A 17,343-nucleotide genomic window follows, 5' to 3' on the forward strand; every position below is an offset into this window, starting at 1 on the left:
TGTTTTTCTATTCAGAGATGAAGTGTAGTATCGGTTTTTAGAGGAATGCCAGAGATGTTTATTCAGAGGCAAGCTTTGGCCCTGACGGATCAGAAAGGTGTCAAAGACCTATTTGTTGTTTGTTGTACCCAATAGAGGCTTTGTATTGTGTGTGTGTGTATGTTTCTGTGAATGTGAGCCTAACCCTGTTTGCCCTTCACGAGGAGCACAGCGCAGCATCCCCTCTGGCGCTTCAGCGAGATGGAGAAGTAACGGGATGAGAGACGCTCAGAGAAAGAGACATATCACAACACACACACACACACACACACACACAGTACCATTGGCTGGCTGGCTGGCAGCCATGACAGATGGGGGAGTTCAGTTCACAGGGGGGTTGCCATGGAAACCAGCATCAGCGCTACCCTGAGCTTGTCAACGCTCTGCATAAGCCCGAGATACAAGAGAGGCGCTCGCTCGCTCTGCAGAGGAGTGCAGCGTGGGCAGCTCGTTGTTTATGACTTATTGTTGTTGCGCAACAAGTCAGTGTCATCCGGTTCACGACTTCCTTAATTTAGATTTGAGGGACAGAAATTGGCGGCTTTGCGATTAATAGATTTGTTTACAGGCGACAAAGGCGGTCAGTTAAGTGTGTCAGTGAGAAAGTGTGTCACGACGAGCTCTCGACTGAACAGAAAGAGAGCCGTGTGTGTGTGTGTCCACCCCTCCTCTCTGAGCTCTTTAACATTTACATTACATCTCTGAGCTCTTGACCAGTTATCACATTCATCCTCTCATTCCCCTTCACTTTTACCTCACATTACATTTCTCTCTCTGAACAGCAGCTTCACATTTTCGGCCTCTTTTCGCCTCACTCTCTGATTCCCGCCATCGATCCAGTTTAAGAGCAAACGAGGCAGAGCGCCCGTCCGCCCAGAAAGGGTCTAACTAGATGTGACAGCCACTAAAAGCCAATCCAGCCCAGCAACGCCGTATGGATCATTACTTCAACAGCACTCCTGCTAGATTTTTGCTCTGTTATTCATCTTCATTTTCTTAGTGTGTGTGCTGAAACATGCACACAGACATAGAGCAGCATAATCCTGCACATACACCGTTATTCTCTCCCACACACACTCCTGTATCCTCACAGCATCATACTCTCCTACATAAAACAAACAACTATACTCTCTCATGATAATATACGTAAAACAAGAAGTATGGACGTAGTTTCCGTGACGTGAAGAGCCGTTGTGAAGCTCAAAGTGACAGCTAGCAGCACCTGATACGCCACCCACCCGTCACTCACAGCGGCCACGCCCTCAATTATGCCGAACTTTACGCCTTAATATAATTAAAACGGGTGAGTTATATACTTATTCAGCCCCGTACAGTTGTCATAAACAAGAAAATTTGCTCCAAAGACCAAAACAGTTTTTCGTACCAGGCTGTAAACATGTTTATTTCTGCTGTAAAGTTGGTCATTTTAACATGGAGGTCTATGGAGATTGACTCGCTTTTTGATCCTCAAGTGGCTATTCGATGAACTCCTGCAGTTTTTGGCACTTCCACGTTGGCTTCATTTCTCAGCACCGGAGGTTACAGGGCCTTTTAAATATGCGGCTCATCTCATTTTCAAGTCGTAGCTAAAGTTTTTAAACATTAATTAGGCTGCCACTTAAAGCTAGAGTTAAATCAAATGACCAAAAAAAGAACAAATCTGGTATCTGTGGCTGTCACAGGGATGTCAAAAGTCTACCTACCTGCCTGCGTGCACTCATTGTGCTTCACCTGAGTCTTCCAAAAGCTGCTAGCTTGGCAGCTTTGAATACTAACAGCAGCCATGTTTGTTGTTTACGTTCATCATGATCATTTTGGGGGAGTTTCTTTGGAGGGAGGCCTGAAGCAACGGACTGTCAGTGTTGCCGACTTGGCAACTTTCTCGCTAGATTTAGCAACTTTTGGAGTTAATGTCGCTAGCTACTTTGATTGGAAAAGAGTTGGCAACACTGGGCTGGGTTTTTTCAGTGTACTCTTGCTAGTTTCTCAACATTACCAACCCTAGCTTTAAGACTGTAGTGTTTTCTCACAAACTAACCATCCTCTCTTATATATACAATCTCAATCTCAGTCTAACAATACTACTGTAAAGGCAAGGCAGCTTTATTTGTAACAGGGCAATTCAAAGTGCTTCACACAAACATTCAAGAACATTGCGACAACGTGAAAAAGTCATAATTAAAACAGTCATAAAAACGTTAATAGATAAGAAAATTAAAATAAACTAAACAATAAAAGCTAGGATAGAAGCTAAAATAGAGTATAACACACAAGAGTATTATATATAGTGCATTATGAGATAATTATTTGGTTTAATAAAAGGCAGCAGCGAACAAGAAGGTTATTATAAAGGTTGTAATGGTCTGTGTGTGTGTGTAAGAGTGTAATAGTATGCGTGAGTGAGAATGATTGAGTTTATTCGAAAGTACAGTTGTGTGTTTTTGTGTGTGATGGAGCATGATTTATGGCCCCAAATAGCAAGAGAAGGAGTATGACTATGCATATAAATATACAGTAGTAACGTGGGTGTGTGTGGGGATATGAATGTGGTGTATTTGTGAGATGTGGCGTGTGAGAGCAAGTATGATTTATGGCCCAAATAGCCTCTCTTACTTTAGCTCTCTCTCTCTCTCTCTCTCACACGGGTCACTAATGGATCTGCATATTTTATTCCTGTGCATTAAACTATGACTGAATGTAATGTGAAGCCACTGAGGCAAGCTGCTTACGTGTATATAATAGAGTTGCAGTAATATGAATAAACCTTTATGATATCCGTGAATGTTCACTTCCTGATGTTTGCTTTACAGAATAACTCACCTCTCTTGTCTGTCCATCTTTTGTTTTTGTCTGTCTTTAGTGAGAAGAGGAAGCTGCAGGTGAACATCGCCAGTCCCATCCAGTGCAGCATGAGCGGGAGGAAGTGCACGGTCATCGTCGAGCCCAAGATCAACCAGTCGCAGCCGGACTTCACCAAGAGCCGATCTGGTTACATCCTGGCTGTTCCCGGCAACTAAAAGGAGCCGTCAGTGTCAGCTCATTTCGAACCAGGCCATGATGATGATGATGATGATGAAGATGATGATGATTCACCTCTGATTTCTTTTTTGCAGAGCTGCTGATAATGTGATGATTCAGATAGCAGCTCTGTAGGAGGATTGTGGTAATTGAATCCTCGATATGCAAAGCCATGCCAAATTTGACCTGTTTTATAGATTTCTATGCAACGTTACTATAAACAGGAAGTGTACAATACGCCTACAAGCAAGATGTCATTAGCTAAACAGGTTGTTTTTTAGTTTTTTTAAATGCACTACAGGATAATCTCCCAAAGTGGTGTTCTTTCTTTTTAAAAATCCAAATTTCAAGTGATTTGCTTTGTGCAATATTTACATTATTGTAGATTGTGGTAGTCAAGGTGAGAGGAGATTATGCTGCAACTGTTCTCTGAACCACTGATGTTGCATAATAGGAGAAAAAATCCAAAGGCTTTGCAGGAGTTTATAATCCGTGCAGCGCCCCGTGCAGGAGCCCTTAAACCCTGAAACATGAAGTAAGATATTTATGTATGTATGACTCTGATTTTTCAGATACTCGATTGATTATCTGCTCTAAATTAGAAGACATCACTTATTGTGATATGTATTCTAAGGAATAATAATGTTAATGACCTTAATTGAAGACTTACCTACCTACACGGTAAATGAAAGGAAAATGCAGCGTCCACTTTGAGTTCGTTAAATGTTTACAATCGCATAATGAGAACAGCGAGATGCGATTCGGTGGTTCAGTCAGTGTCTGAGGCACAAACTCCAAATTCATTGTTAGTTTGTTAGATGTTGAGCCGGATGTGTTGAGCACATCCTGAACAACCTGCTACATGCAAAGTGTTAAAGATCTATTAATTTAAATCCTGCTTTGTATACTCTCTACTGCATTGTGTGTACTTTTTATAATACTCTAATACTGCTTATATATTAAAGGTTAGAATATACTTTATATGGCAGCACTTATACTGCATTTAGTACAAAAGAAGATGCTATAACTGACTAACAGAAGGCAAATATGAAGGCGATAACCAAAGCATTACCTTTCTCCAAGATGTATTTTGAGATGGAAGACCTTAAAGGTGCTAAATTTGATATTCAGAGTGTTAATATAGAATCAAACAACTATTGTCTATGTAAAGATATAGAGGAGTAATGTCTACCTGAGCAGAGAATGAAGTCGCTCTCCCTCTGTGTGTGTTGGAATACGAGCTTCTCTTTGCTTTGTTTACGTAGCTGGTCCGGCTGTGCGTGCATGTGAGTGCATGTGAGTCAACAAACACGTCACAACTCGTGAACTCTGAGCTTTCACTTACGAGGTCGTAAATACCACAAGAGGGGGGCGTTCATGTGGACTCTTCTCGTGAAACATGACTCCATTTGAATGCACCGGTAGTACCAACATTTTGGCCACTATGCTTCACAGCCTGGTGCTCTTCCTGGGGGCTTGTGCCAGCCGCCGTCTCAGCCGTCTCCATGTTGAGAGCCACGTGGAGGCAATCCTTCAATCATAGATATGCTCTGATTATTGGATTTAGCACCTTTAATGCTGTAGTTTAGCAGAGTGTTGCTGGCCAGTACTGTGTAATCCCACGTGAACTCCAGCCCCTGAACATCGTCTCATTTGCTGTCTTTGTGTTGAGTGAATAGCCTAGTGACTTGTAGTGGTCCTTTGGAATAGACTTCCATTTGACAAATATCCTCTTCATCATAGAGAAAGCCAGTGTGTGTGTGTGTGTGTGTGTGTGTGTGTGTGTGTGTTGATTAGCTCTTCTTAGCGCTCCTCTTCTTGGCTGTGAGACTGAGAGCCTGTCTAGCGACGGAGTGGAGACAGAGGGGTGTGAAGTCTGGAATCAGACTGCTGCCCTAGTTTACCTCCCTGTCTAATGATGGAAATGACTATTTGGAGACTTGATTTTCATCTGCTCTCGCTAAACTCCCCTCGCTGCTCTCGAGCCAAATCGCACCAATCAAATCAGCACTTGAACACTCAGATATAGCTTTGTTCTGTTCTCACAAGCTGTGTTGAACATTTTCACTCTAGTTTTCACCCTTTGGTAAGAGTTGGCACATTACAATATGTTCTTTTTCCAGCCGTTGCAAAAAGAAAAACGTCTGGCAGCACAGAAGCTCATGGTGGAGATGTCTGGCTTCAGACTGTGTGTCTAATATTAACATCAATCCACAGATTGAGTACGTAAAGTGCAAATATCAGTTTGGTAACGCTTAGGCACCAAAACTACTTGGTTAGATTTAGCCGCCCAAACTACTTGGTTAGGTTTAGTACTACAGGACACTCCTACTACGTGATACATCCTTGAAATGGTCACAGTTTGGTTAGGTTTAGGCGCCAAAACCACTTGGTTAAGTTTAGGCGGCAAAACTAGTTGGTTAGATTTAGTACTACAGGACACTCCTACTACAAGATACGTCCTTGAAACGGTCGCAGTTTGGTTAGGTTTAGGCGCCAAAAATACTAGCTTAGGTTTTGGCGCCAAAACTACTCGCTTAGGTTAAGGCGCCAAAACTACTTGGTTAGATTTAGGTAAATTGGGTGTGTCATGTTGCCCGTACTTTGCCGTCAACTCCATTGATGTATTATAAGAATTGACCGGACCCCAAGATGGTGCCTATTCATACCAATGAGAATTGCTCACCTGGCGCCTATGCCAAAAAAGTTTTCTAGCTTCCTGGTTTACTTTCGGGGTATGTGGCCCACTGAATATGTGCAGTAGTGTTTCTCCCGCTGTCTCCTAATGTACTAATGAAGATCATATAATGTGGTTGAAAGCTCAAGAACAGCAAATGAATTTTTGCCTCTTTGCAAAGAATGTCCTCGTTGTTGAATTTGGAGGGAACGGATGTATAGATGGATGTTTTTGTTCGTTAAATACTAAAATGAACTGAGCAAATGTACTTGATTGTAGTGTCGTCATGGTGACGTGACAGTAAATGTCACACATCCTGTAGGAAGTGTATCATCTCTCTGCCCACGGAGACGAGGCTGTGTAGTCTCGGAGTAAAGGCTAAGTAAAGACTGTGGGCTGAGGAGCGACAGACCTGGGTTATGAACGGGAGCTCCCTCGGCGTCTGGCCTAGTTGAAGAGGCAGAGGCACTCTTGTCGACTTTACTCCAACGGGAAGAAAAAAACTTGTTAGCGATCACTTTAGCCACAGCAGCGCGGCGCTCTAATTGTTGTCTGAACGAGTCGTTTATCTTAATTAGTTTGCCCGTGTCTTTGGAGGAAGCGAATCTCCGTTCTACCTCGCAGCTTTGTGGTGGCTGCCCTTGATAAGACACTCGGATGCAGGAGAGAGTTGTTTGGGGAAGCTGGTGCATTCATAGTGTGGATTAAGGAAGTGACATTGGTAGCATTAATAGATGGATTCTAAGCAGCGCAGCGGCAGTGTGTATGACGAGTGTGTGATGAGTGTGTGTGGACTTTAACACTGCAGCTCTCCATATCCTTCAGCATGGTAATCTCCCACAGGGCTTCTCCTCCTCGCGGCTCTGCTATTCACCGCTCATCATTAGGATGGACTCCGTGTCACTTCTCACTTCAGCGCTTCTCTCTTTCCTTTTCTTAAGGCAAAAGTGGAGCTGCTGAACAAAGCCTCGCCTGGCCTGCTCTTCTTCTTCTCTACTCCATCTACTCGCTCTCCCTCCCTCCCTCCTTCCCTCCTCTCCTTCCTCTGTCAAATCACTTCGCTCCTCGGCTGACTGTACCGTCCTGCAGGGCAGTGAAGGTTTTCCTATTTTTTTATTTCTTCCTTCTTCCCGTCCCATGCCCAGGAGGCGTGGAAATAAAGAGAAACTACACCAGCAAACAAGACATGTCGAACAATAGGAGTATCATATAGCAACAAAAACAAAAAAGATGAGATGAAGCTGAGAATATTAACCTGAAATGTAAATAATGTGGTTTAAAAACCTGTTAAAAGATAAGAATATTCATTTTTATATCTTTATTATTGCCAACATATCCCATGAAAAGACCAAAATCAACTCATACTTTCTAACTTCTCTGTCCTGCATGTGCAGCCCAGTCGCACAGCAGTTTGTGAAATAGACACAAAATTTAATGTATTGATTTGTGTACATATATACGAATTTCGCATTTTTTCGTGATGGTCAGCACACAATCAATTTGGATGTAATCCACGTAATTGTGAAACAGGAAGAGCGACAAACGCTGCGTAGGGAGGAGGTCGGGGTGGAAGGGTGCGTTAAAAAAGCATAGGACTTTTGCCCAGGAGACTGCTGTTCGTGTACCGTGTGAAACAAGAAGTCAAAGTTGATTTATTTGTCACGTTACTTCCGCACTTAAGTTACGTCACTTTCAGAGTTATTTCAATGCAAACCACGATCTTTTCCTAAACCTAACTAAGTAGTTTTGTTGCTTAAACCTAACTAAGTCGTTTTGTTGCCTAAACCTTACTAAGTCTATCTTTCCTAAACCTAACTAAGTAGTTTTATTTTGAAAAGACTGGAGCGGAAATTGACACATGCATCACGTGTCGTTGAAAGTCGTGTTGAGCGTCACGAGAAGAAAAAAAAAGGGAAATTCCTGTCTGTGTAGACGAATCAAATAGATTCAATTCCGTGACTATTTCACGAATTGACGTGAGACTGTGTTGGCCTGTGCTACTGCAGCAAGCTCATTGGTTCCTACTGGACGTGTAAATCTTTAAAAACAGCTCACAAAGATATAGTTTCATTTTTTTTTTTTTTTTTAAAGGGCTAAATCATTTCTTAAAACAGCTGGTCACTGTAGTTTATATCATTACTCAAACAAGAGGAAATAGAGAGGCGAAGTCCCGCCCCTTCCGGTGGACCACCGTGGGACGGAGAGAGATAAATATTTTTTTTGATCCTGTTTGAATTGCTCCATGAATCACACATATGATGTTTGTCAATTTAATAATTAATTTTGCAAGTCAAGAAAGTCCACAAGAAGAGGCGGGACTTTGCCTCTCTGTAGTGCATTTGTTGGGGACTACTTTCAGTGGCGGATTAATCCACATGTGGTGCTCTAGTGCGTATCAGTGGCAGCAGGACAGTGTGTGTGTGATTGAGTCTGAATAAACTACAGTGTGTTTGTTCATGGTGATGAAGGAACATGTGACACAGCGAGGCTCATTGATGTGTTTTTAATGGAGCTCTATGGTACAGAGGAAGAAGAGATATCAGACAATAATACACACAATACTTGTTATTTCACTGTTGGAATATGAAATACCATCAGATTTATCCTGTAATGATTTGTTTTTGGTGTTCAAACCCAATCAGAGACGATTACTTTTCCATTATAATGATTATCAGCTTTACTGCAAGTGTAAAAATCACTTTTCCTCATTACTCCTTTATGAATGAATGTCAACATTGTGCCATTGTCTTCATCTCTTCTCCTCTAGTCTTCACAACAACTCTCTGTTATCAAGCCCGTCCATGTTAGCCAAAGGGTAACAACTTCTATTTTCTTTTCCATAATTTATTCCATACTCTTTGAGCTTTGAGCAGAATCTGTATGTAAACACAGTTCATTCAGTATGTGCCTAATTTTGTATTAAGTTTATATTTTGCATATTTGTGATTCCGTACCGTAAATATCCTGTAATATCCAGACCAGAAGTCTAAAGGGAACTTCAGCGGTGTTTGTGCTTTCTGTATAAATGCAGATTCCCATGATGTTCCATGATGAAAAATATTTCATTAATCATTTTATTAATAAATCTATTTGCATCAGTCGCTGCTGCTTTTCGTCATTTTCTCAGCGTGTTTACGGGCGTGTGGTTGATCAGATAAAACTGTTGGAAGTCATTAGTTGACTCAGATGTGTCCCGAGGCCAGCCGTGCTCTGTAACGTGTGACGTGGTTATATCTGGGAAGAGCTGTTCGGTACAATAATCCACCCACTAACAGCTGTTTCACCGTGAGTGACGACAAAACAGCTAAAACCCCTGCAGTCGGCATGACAACGCCACTTCCCACTGCCACTGTGTCAGCCATCACCAGCCAGCTCAGCAGGGGGTAATAATCCACTGGTTGATGGATGACGAGGAGTGGGATGACTCTGGGTTTTTCCCCCACAGGGCAGCGGCTAAGCACTGACTGACCTGGTGGTTAAATAAATGGGAGTTAATGGACGGAGAGTGATATGCAAAGAGTGAACTGACCCAAACTAATCTGTCTGTGTCGGGGGGGTGCTCACTATATTTGGAGATACCGCTCTGCAGTTTGGGGACATGGAAACACTGTGGAGTAGCTGTGGAAAAACTAGACACTGGTTTCTAAAGATTATCCACATATTTGTGATTAGGAGGAACGTAAACATTAGGGCTGTTCATCAATTAAGATATTTAATCGCGATTAATCGCATGATTGTCCATAGTTAATTGTAATTAACAAAATGTACCTTAAAGGGAGATTTGTCAAGTATTTAATACTTATCAAAATGGGTCAACATCAACATGCGTTATACGATATCCAGAGCAATAATGTAACAGCAAACAACTATTGTGTATGTAAAGATATAGAGGAGTAATGTCTACCTAAGCAGAGAATGAAGTCTCTCTCCCTCTGTGTGTGTTGTAATCCAAGTTTTAGTGCATGTGAGCGTGCCCCACTGGCTAGCTCACGGTTACAGCTGATAATGCCATCCCGACCGACAGCGCCGTTGCAGAAGCGTAGCACCGACCCTCCATTTCCCCCTCGGGTTAACACTGTAAGCTCTGTCAGCACTATTGCCGTTGTTTGCACTATTAGCGCTGTTAGCACCGTTAGCTGCGAGCCACCAGCTCAGTCATTGTCATGTTGAGAGACGTACAAAGGCAATAAAAATGCTCCCAATCTGAGACGTGTCTGATTGCAGCCGCCGGGGGGCGTTCCTGTAGAACATGACAGGAAAAATTGAAATCATGCTGTGTATCTATGATTTATGAATTTGACAAAATGTGAGTTAAATCGTACTTAGAACTGAATGGAAACCCCCCGATTTGACTGACACGAACAGGACAATACAGTTACTGGGCAAAAAAAGAAGTCAGTAGCGACGTGGGTGTTCCTGTTCTACATAAACCAACGATATACGTGATCCCCCACGGCTGCAATCAGACTCTACTGGGCCCGATCTCGCATTTAGCTCCATTAACCAGGCACCAGAGCAACTGTCTCCACATATTAACACCTTCTATCAGAGAGGAAATCAAATGGTGAACATGAATGAGAACATCTGGAGAACAAGAAATCATTTTCCTTTGCTGTCTTTCATGTTTACATTCTTTTGTCCAGTGCAACTTAAATGTTTCCCACATAGACACACACATTGGGAGCAATTTGGGGTTTAATGTCGTTGCTCAAGGACACTTTGACCTGTGGACATGTGGAGGTGGAGATCAAACCACAAACCCTACAATTAAGGTGGATTGAGGTGCCCTTGAGCAAAGGCCTTTAACCCCCAAGTCAACCGTCAAGCTCCAGTGGCTCCATGTTAAATGTCACATCTTGTGTTTGCAAAGTGCAGATTCAGACTAAACGAGGTCTCACCTGGAGGCACAAAAAGACAAATGGGCCGCCTTTGAACGATCAGTGCATTTTTATTTTTCCATCACAGTACAAAAATAAATTAAAATAAGCAGAAACTAACTGAAAAAAGTTTCAATTACAGTAACAGCTTTTTTGTCTTTTTCCAAAAAAAAAAAGAACATTTTTATTGAACAGCATCGACACCCGTCCCTCACCCCGCCGAGGGGAAACCAAGTCCTAGTACAGTACCGGTGTGGTTGGTGTATGCTCCACGTCCATAAGAAAAACAACATGTCACACATTCTTCTGTACAAATAAAACGCCGTCATTCACACGCACACATTCGCTCACTCATGCAGCCACTGAATGCCTCCCTTTTTGAACTTCTTAACCACTGTTTCGTTTTTTTATTATCTACAAAGTACGCAACAAGATACAGAAAAGAATCTGACAGAAATCTTTAACTATCACTTGAGTCTTTTTTTCATATTTTATAAGCTTTTGAAAGTCTCAAACAACTACTCGATGATGCAAAGTGGAAAAAAATGGCACATTTCAAGTGAGTCGGGGGGGAAAGTGGACAGAGAGATTGGGGGTCTCTTCTTGAGGCCCGTTATACCGACGCCCTGCTTTTTATCTGCCGGGGCAGAAGCCCATCCAAAGTGCGAGTCCCCCCTTGTTGTGCCGGTACAAACACTCCAAATGAACTTTCTCTCACTGATCTAACGGCACAATCCCACAGCAGAGGAGCTCATTGTCTCTGATTCACACCAACACAGCAGCTTCCATCCTCTGGGAACAACTTTAAAACATGACAGAAGCCTTTTGTTATGCATCACCGCTCCAGTAGACAGACTCTCAGAACACTGCTATAGAAAGAGAAGAGTGCACTATTTGTCTATATTGAGATGTGAAGAACATTTCTCATGGAAATACTGTAGCTTCTCCAGTGATTGCAGTCATTACGGAGAGAGAGGAACTAGTCTCCTGTGTAACATGAAAATACAATTGTTCTGCATGCTTTTCTGTTTTGGTTGTCATGTCGTTGCTGTTTGCACGCTGCAGCATTAGTCTAGTGGGTTTCTGTGATTGATTATTCCTGCAGAGGTCGCCTCATCCCCTGCAGCCCCGAGATGGATGTGACGCCGCCTCACATTTGATTCACGCGGAGGTGATGCTGATGGATCATCCTCAAGGTGAGCTGTGCTTTTCTGCAGCGATGCTGAACGTTGAAGTAATCTATTATCCCCTGGAAACGTGTGTGTGCTTTCTGTCTGATATGTGGGACTAGCAGGTTGGGTTCACTCCTCATGCAGGACAAAAAGATGTTGTTTTAAAGGATCAGTGTGTAACATTTAGGGGGATCTATTGGCAGAAATGGAATATAATATTAATACATTTTCTTTAGTGTATAATCACCTGAAACTAAGAATCGTTGTGTTTTTGTTAGCTTAGAATGAGACGTTTATATCTACATAGGGAGCGGGTCCTCTTCATGGAGCCGACCACTATGTTTCTACAGTAGCCCAGAAAGGACAAACCAAACTCACATCGCATTTTCGCATCGGCCACCGTAGTTCTCCTGCACGCTTGGCACACGAGAGAAGTTTCAGGTGGTTGTAATCTGCAACCTCACTGCTAGATACCGCCAAATCTTACACACTGCACCTTTAAGGGCTTTTTCTTGAGTATAAGGTCGATGATGTGTTGTTCTGTCAAGGTGTCCTTGATGACGTCACTTTGGTGATGGTCAGATTGTTTTTTTAATTAGGTAATTCCAGCAACATTCATTTGCATAAACCAGATCAATCTTCATTCCCACCAAAGATAAGCACACCTGCTCCACCAGCAACATATTCTCCTCCCGTCTTTCCCTCCTCAAAGTCTCTCATCGCAATCTTTCTTTACATTAAATGTGCCTAAATAAATACGTAAATGGCAATAAATTAGGTGTCAGTAAGTAGTTAGTAGTAGATGAAAATCCATCCCATCATTCAACAGCTGGACAAACAGTACAGAGTGTTCTCAGACCATGTGGGATTCTTCATCTTAAAGATATGGCACTGTTTTTTTTTAACATTTTCTACGCTGAATCATAAGCACAAAATCATTCCAAAAAATTGACAAAAGTACAAAAAGAATTTTCCCTGGTAAACAAATAGCCTATTTTAGCAAGCATAGCTAAATAAACTAGTGTCACTTTGTTCACGGCATTCTCTAAATGCAGATGCAGTTGGTTTTACAAATCAAGTAAAAAGAAGAAGATTGTTCCTTCCCTCCCCGGAAAAACTCTGTAAAATTGCATGGCACACGTGCAAAACGTTACATTTCTAAGTAAAAAAAAAAAAAAAGAAAAAGAAAAAAGAAAGAAAACTTGTTCCAGAAAAAGCAATAAATAAGCCGCCATAAGGTGTAAGCCTCTGGGGAGTAAAACATCCATTAACTTGTTGGTTTATTTTTTTTTTTCTAGATGAAAATAAAGGTCTTTCTGAACACACACAGTACAGTACGACCACTCATCATACATCCTCTGGCTGTTGTCCTCCTTAGTTAAAGTCCCACTATTGTCCATCCAGTCTCCCCTCGTCCAGTAGAAGTCCTGTTGTACAGAAACCCACAAAAATATGGATCCAGCATCGATGTGCCGCTGCTGTTCTTTCAGATATGCATCGCAGCAAAAAAAGTGGTATCCGCATTATTAATGGAGGGGGACGTGGTGTTGGCGGTCGAAAGAGCCAGAGTTTGCAGCCGGGGGGCTCATCCGTGATGCGTGAAGAAAGCCAGTCAGGCGATGGCCCTCCCCCTCCTGCAGTAGGCAGTGACATCACATCGTCAAACAGTCAGAAGGTCACCGGTAGGCTGCCGCAGCCGCAGCCTCAGTCCTCTCCACATTCATTGCTGTAGATGTACGCTTCCCTTTCTAATGTTTGAATTGTTTTTTTAAGATTTTCAGTATAGATATATATATATATATCTGTACGTTAGCAAAGGATTTACCCAAGTCTGGCATTTTTTTGTGTATAGCTTTCATTCTCAGGTTTACAGAAAATCCATCCTTTGAAAATAGAATTTGGCCTTGATAATTACACGTCTTCAAGAAGCCATTTTTAGGTGACCATTGCAACTGTTATCCCTCAAAACTCATTTTAAATCACCTCCAGCTGAAAGATTCAGTCTCACTAGATACAAAGACTTCCTAATTGGCCTAATCCCACTTCAGTTTGGACAATAATAAATAAATAGCATCCCAAATAATCTTCCAAACTTGTCAAAATGCCAGACTGGAGTATGCCCCACCTCCCCAGACCCCCTCTGCTCCCCCCCCCCAGCATCCCCTCACCGGTCCAGGCCGATGAGCAGGCGGCTCCTCTCCTCCTCCTTCTGGCTCTCGTTCTTCAGGTCGGCAAACACCTGAGTGAAGTAGTGCGGGTCGGAGTTGATCTGGAGCATCTTGGCGCTCATCAGGTTGATGATGGAGAGGCAGCGGTCCCAGAAGGTCTCCTTGGAGCTCTCCACCAGGAAGGGCTTCAGAGGGTAGGAGATCTCGTTGCCCATGTAGGAGTAAGACAGGTAGAGGCAGGTGAGCAGCACGGCCTGCAGCTCGTGCTCCGTGGCCACCTCAGAGGAGACCACGTCGCGGCACAGCATGTAGACGAAGACCACGTTGGCGGGGGTGATGAAGCCCTGGTCCTGCCAGCCCTGGAGCAGCAGGGAGCGGTCCACACTGCGCAGCCACAGCACCGGGTCGGTGGGTGACAGGTGCTTCAGCCGGTAACAACGCCGGCACAGGAACTCCCCGAGGCAGCGCAGCAGCTCGCTGGTGGAGGCCTGGACGATCACTCTCTTGGGGGTCCCGGGAGCCACATTGGAGTTGGTCAGAGGGGCCTTCTTGACAGACGATACTATGTTGTTGTTGTTGGAGGCCTTGGTGAGAGCCGGAGTGCTCTGATCCTGGGCGAAGGTGGACAGGTTGGCACACGACTGCGACTTCTTCAGGTTCTCATTGTTCAGGTGGGTGACATTGTTCTGGTAGGTGCCGTTGGGCTGCACCTTCTTGGAGCCTTTCTTCTTGGCCGACACCGCTACAATCCGCTTCCACGGGAGCACATTGATGAGCGAGTGGCGCTTCAGGTTCTTGTCTTTGGCGTTCTTGCTGTTCTGGACGGCCGTGTAGTGGCCCACGGTGGCCGGCCCATCCTCGAAGAGGGCCGCCTTTCGGTAGCTGGGGGACAAAGACAGCACGGTTCCCATGGTGACTGTGTGGGGAGGCTTCCAGGGGCTTCAGCCGCGCTGGGTCAGAAGAGGGTCTGCCAGGGGAGATCCTGAGGGTCTCAGAGCCTCTATGCTTCTGGGAGCTGGTGGGTCCCGGCTAAAGGCTACCGCTGGGCATCGAAGGCCTGCAGACAATGATCCAGTGAGCAGCTCTCTGTCTGCGTCTCCTGATGGCCACTGTTGGAAGCACAAAAGATCAATAATCAGAGAAATAATTGGTGAAGGATCTTTTAGATAATCCAGAAAGAGCAAACAACCTTTCTTTAATCTCATATTAGATCTAAGATTATTCAGACAATATCACAGCTAATCAGCTCTGTAATGTCCTCATGAATGTGTGCTGAGTGGTTTATCTGACTGAACCTCAGGTTTATATCGATCTCACTCAGTAAGTGGTGGAATGGATCAGCCTTTAGCTCATACTAATTAATTCAAGCAGTATAGATCCCTCCTTTGCTGCATGTGATGCATGAAAGCATCCTAACATCAACATTTTAGCGTGAAAATGTGCCTCATTTTATATTCATCTGCAGTAGCCGACCCCTTCTCTGATCCTATATGGTAAAAATCATGAAAATTGTATAAGGAGGGATCCATATTTCATGTGCAATGGCCGACGAGTCAGAGCGAACCACGCAGCCAGCCCTAAAATGGAAGACGTAAACACCTTAAGAACAGGTGAAGGTCGAGTTTCATGCATATACAGGATTGTGCATATTAAAGTGCAAGGTTATATGATGTATTAATCAATTAAAGCTATAGATCAACAAAAAGATGTATGATTCTTTCTTTGCACGACATATTTTGCTCCTCGCTGCAGAATCTAAACGACTGCAGCATCCAAAGCTGCTTCATTCCATCACCATGATGTTAATCTTGATCCATCAATGGAGGATACATTCCCAAACACGAGCTTTTAATGTGACTAAAATGAGCTTTAAAAGGATGTATTGGTGTCCTTGCAGTGTGATGAGGAGTTGTGTACATCGGGTGCTCTCCGTGGTGCTGAAGCTGCGTCGAAATGAAGATGCCATAATAGGCGGTGGCTTAGAAATAAAGGATATATTCCCTCCTATCTGTTAATATCTCACAATATGTTTGTTGCATTTATCTGTTTGCAACTTCACATCCCCAGTTATTTCAATATATTTCCATATTTTCTTAATTACAGCTGCGCATCATCTGTTTCCAGATATAAAGGATCCATAAATCTGAACTTTCAGCACCAAAATGATCCAAAAAACAAAAAAAGGGACTCACCAGATCTTCCTGCGTAATGAGAATAGAATCTCGCTGTATAATGATGATGCTCCTCAGTTTTTCCTCACGATAAAAACATAAAACCATCCACCAGAATATTAATGCAACAAAGAAAATAATCCTAGTCGATGCACACAAAAAATAAATTAAAAAAACACAGAAGCGTTGGATGTTGGATGAGCAGCCTGGTGTCGGTCTGTGCGCAGACGATGGCAGGCAGTAGTGGAATGGATGCTGGGATGAAGAAGATGTGCTCCTGGTTGGTCCTGAGATGCGGATGCTGCTGGGCTGATGTTGTGTTGTGTGACTGAATGACTGGCTGGCTGTGAGGCTGAGAGGAGGAGGGTTTTTGCGCAAAGGCGGTGGTGGAGCGCCTCTCTGCGTCTCTCTGCTGGGAAACAACTCCTCCTATAGTCCAACACACAGGAGCTGCACATCTATAGTCCAACACACAACACACAGGAGCTGCACATCTATAGTCCAACACACAGGAGCTGCACATCTATAGTCCAACACACAGGAGCTGCACATCTATAGTCCAACACACAGGAGCTGCACATCTATAGTCCAACACACAACACACAGGAGCTGCACATGCAAACTGAACCCGGTGAACTCAGAGGATGTTTTTCTTCATATCACCAGTAGCACCAATCTAATCAACACCATTCACCCATATGCATTTATATGAAGTGGGTAAATTACATATTTCTATAGGCAAGCCTGAGTATTTTCTATCCTTTGTATTGCATTGTCCTATTTTAATCTCCGTATATAGTCTTTTACTAGCCTCTATCTATCTATCTATCTATCTATCTAATTATTGGTTTGTTGTAGACTATTAATAGAAAACTATTGCCTATATTCAGTAGGTCTAAATTAATGTTTTTAAATAAATATATATATATATATATATATATATACATTATATAGATATAAAAAATACATTATATATATATAAATACATTATATATATATAAATACATTAATATATATATATATATATAAATACATGATATATATATATAAATACATGATATATATATATATAAATACATGATATATATAAATACTTGATATATATGTATAAATACATGATACATATATATAAATACATTATATATATATATATATATAAATACATGTATATATATAGAAATACTTGATATATATAAATACATGATATATATGTAAATATAT

At 42.6% G+C, this 17,343-nt stretch overlaps 2 protein-coding genes across 2 annotated transcripts in view; one reads left to right on the forward strand and one right to left on the reverse strand.

The window, feature by feature from the left end:
- The window catches only part of myo1d (myosin 1D), a 112,293-nt gene extending 105,295 nt beyond the window's left edge, over nt 1–6,998 (forward strand). Inside the window, exon 22 of the mRNA XM_037754275.1 lies at nt 2,900–6,998. Within this exon, the coding sequence (XP_037610203.1) occupies nt 2,900–3,056 (157 nt within the window). The 3' untranslated portion in view covers nt 3,057–6,998. The remainder of the gene's footprint in view (nt 1–2,899) is intronic.
- Nucleotides 6,999–13,036: 6,038 nt separating this feature from the next.
- Nucleotides 13,037–16,453, reverse strand: cdk5r1b (cyclin-dependent kinase 5, regulatory subunit 1b (p35)). The gene is made up of 2 exons (XM_037754278.1): nt 16,144–16,453; nt 13,037–15,060 (listed from the first exon to the last, which is right to left on the reverse strand). Exon 2 carries the CDS (start codon nt 14,860–14,862, stop codon nt 13,948–13,950), a length of 915 nt encoding a protein of 304 aa, XP_037610206.1. The 5' UTR covers nt 14,863–15,060; nt 16,144–16,453; the 3' UTR covers nt 13,037–13,947.
- Nucleotides 16,454–17,343: the final 890 nt, after the last annotated feature.

The sequence above is a fragment of the Sebastes umbrosus genome, chromosome 20 (assembly GCF_015220745.1).
Source record: "Sebastes umbrosus isolate fSebUmb1 chromosome 20, fSebUmb1.pri, whole genome shotgun sequence".
Classification (NCBI taxonomy): Eukaryota; Metazoa; Chordata; class Actinopteri; order Perciformes; family Sebastidae; genus Sebastes; species Sebastes umbrosus.

Excerpts from the sequence above, each read along its gene's own strand:
- cdk5r1b (XM_037754278.1), bottom strand. The coding sequence starts at position 14,862 with ATGGGAACCGTGCTGTCTTTGTCCCCCAGCTACCGAAAGGCGGCCCTC.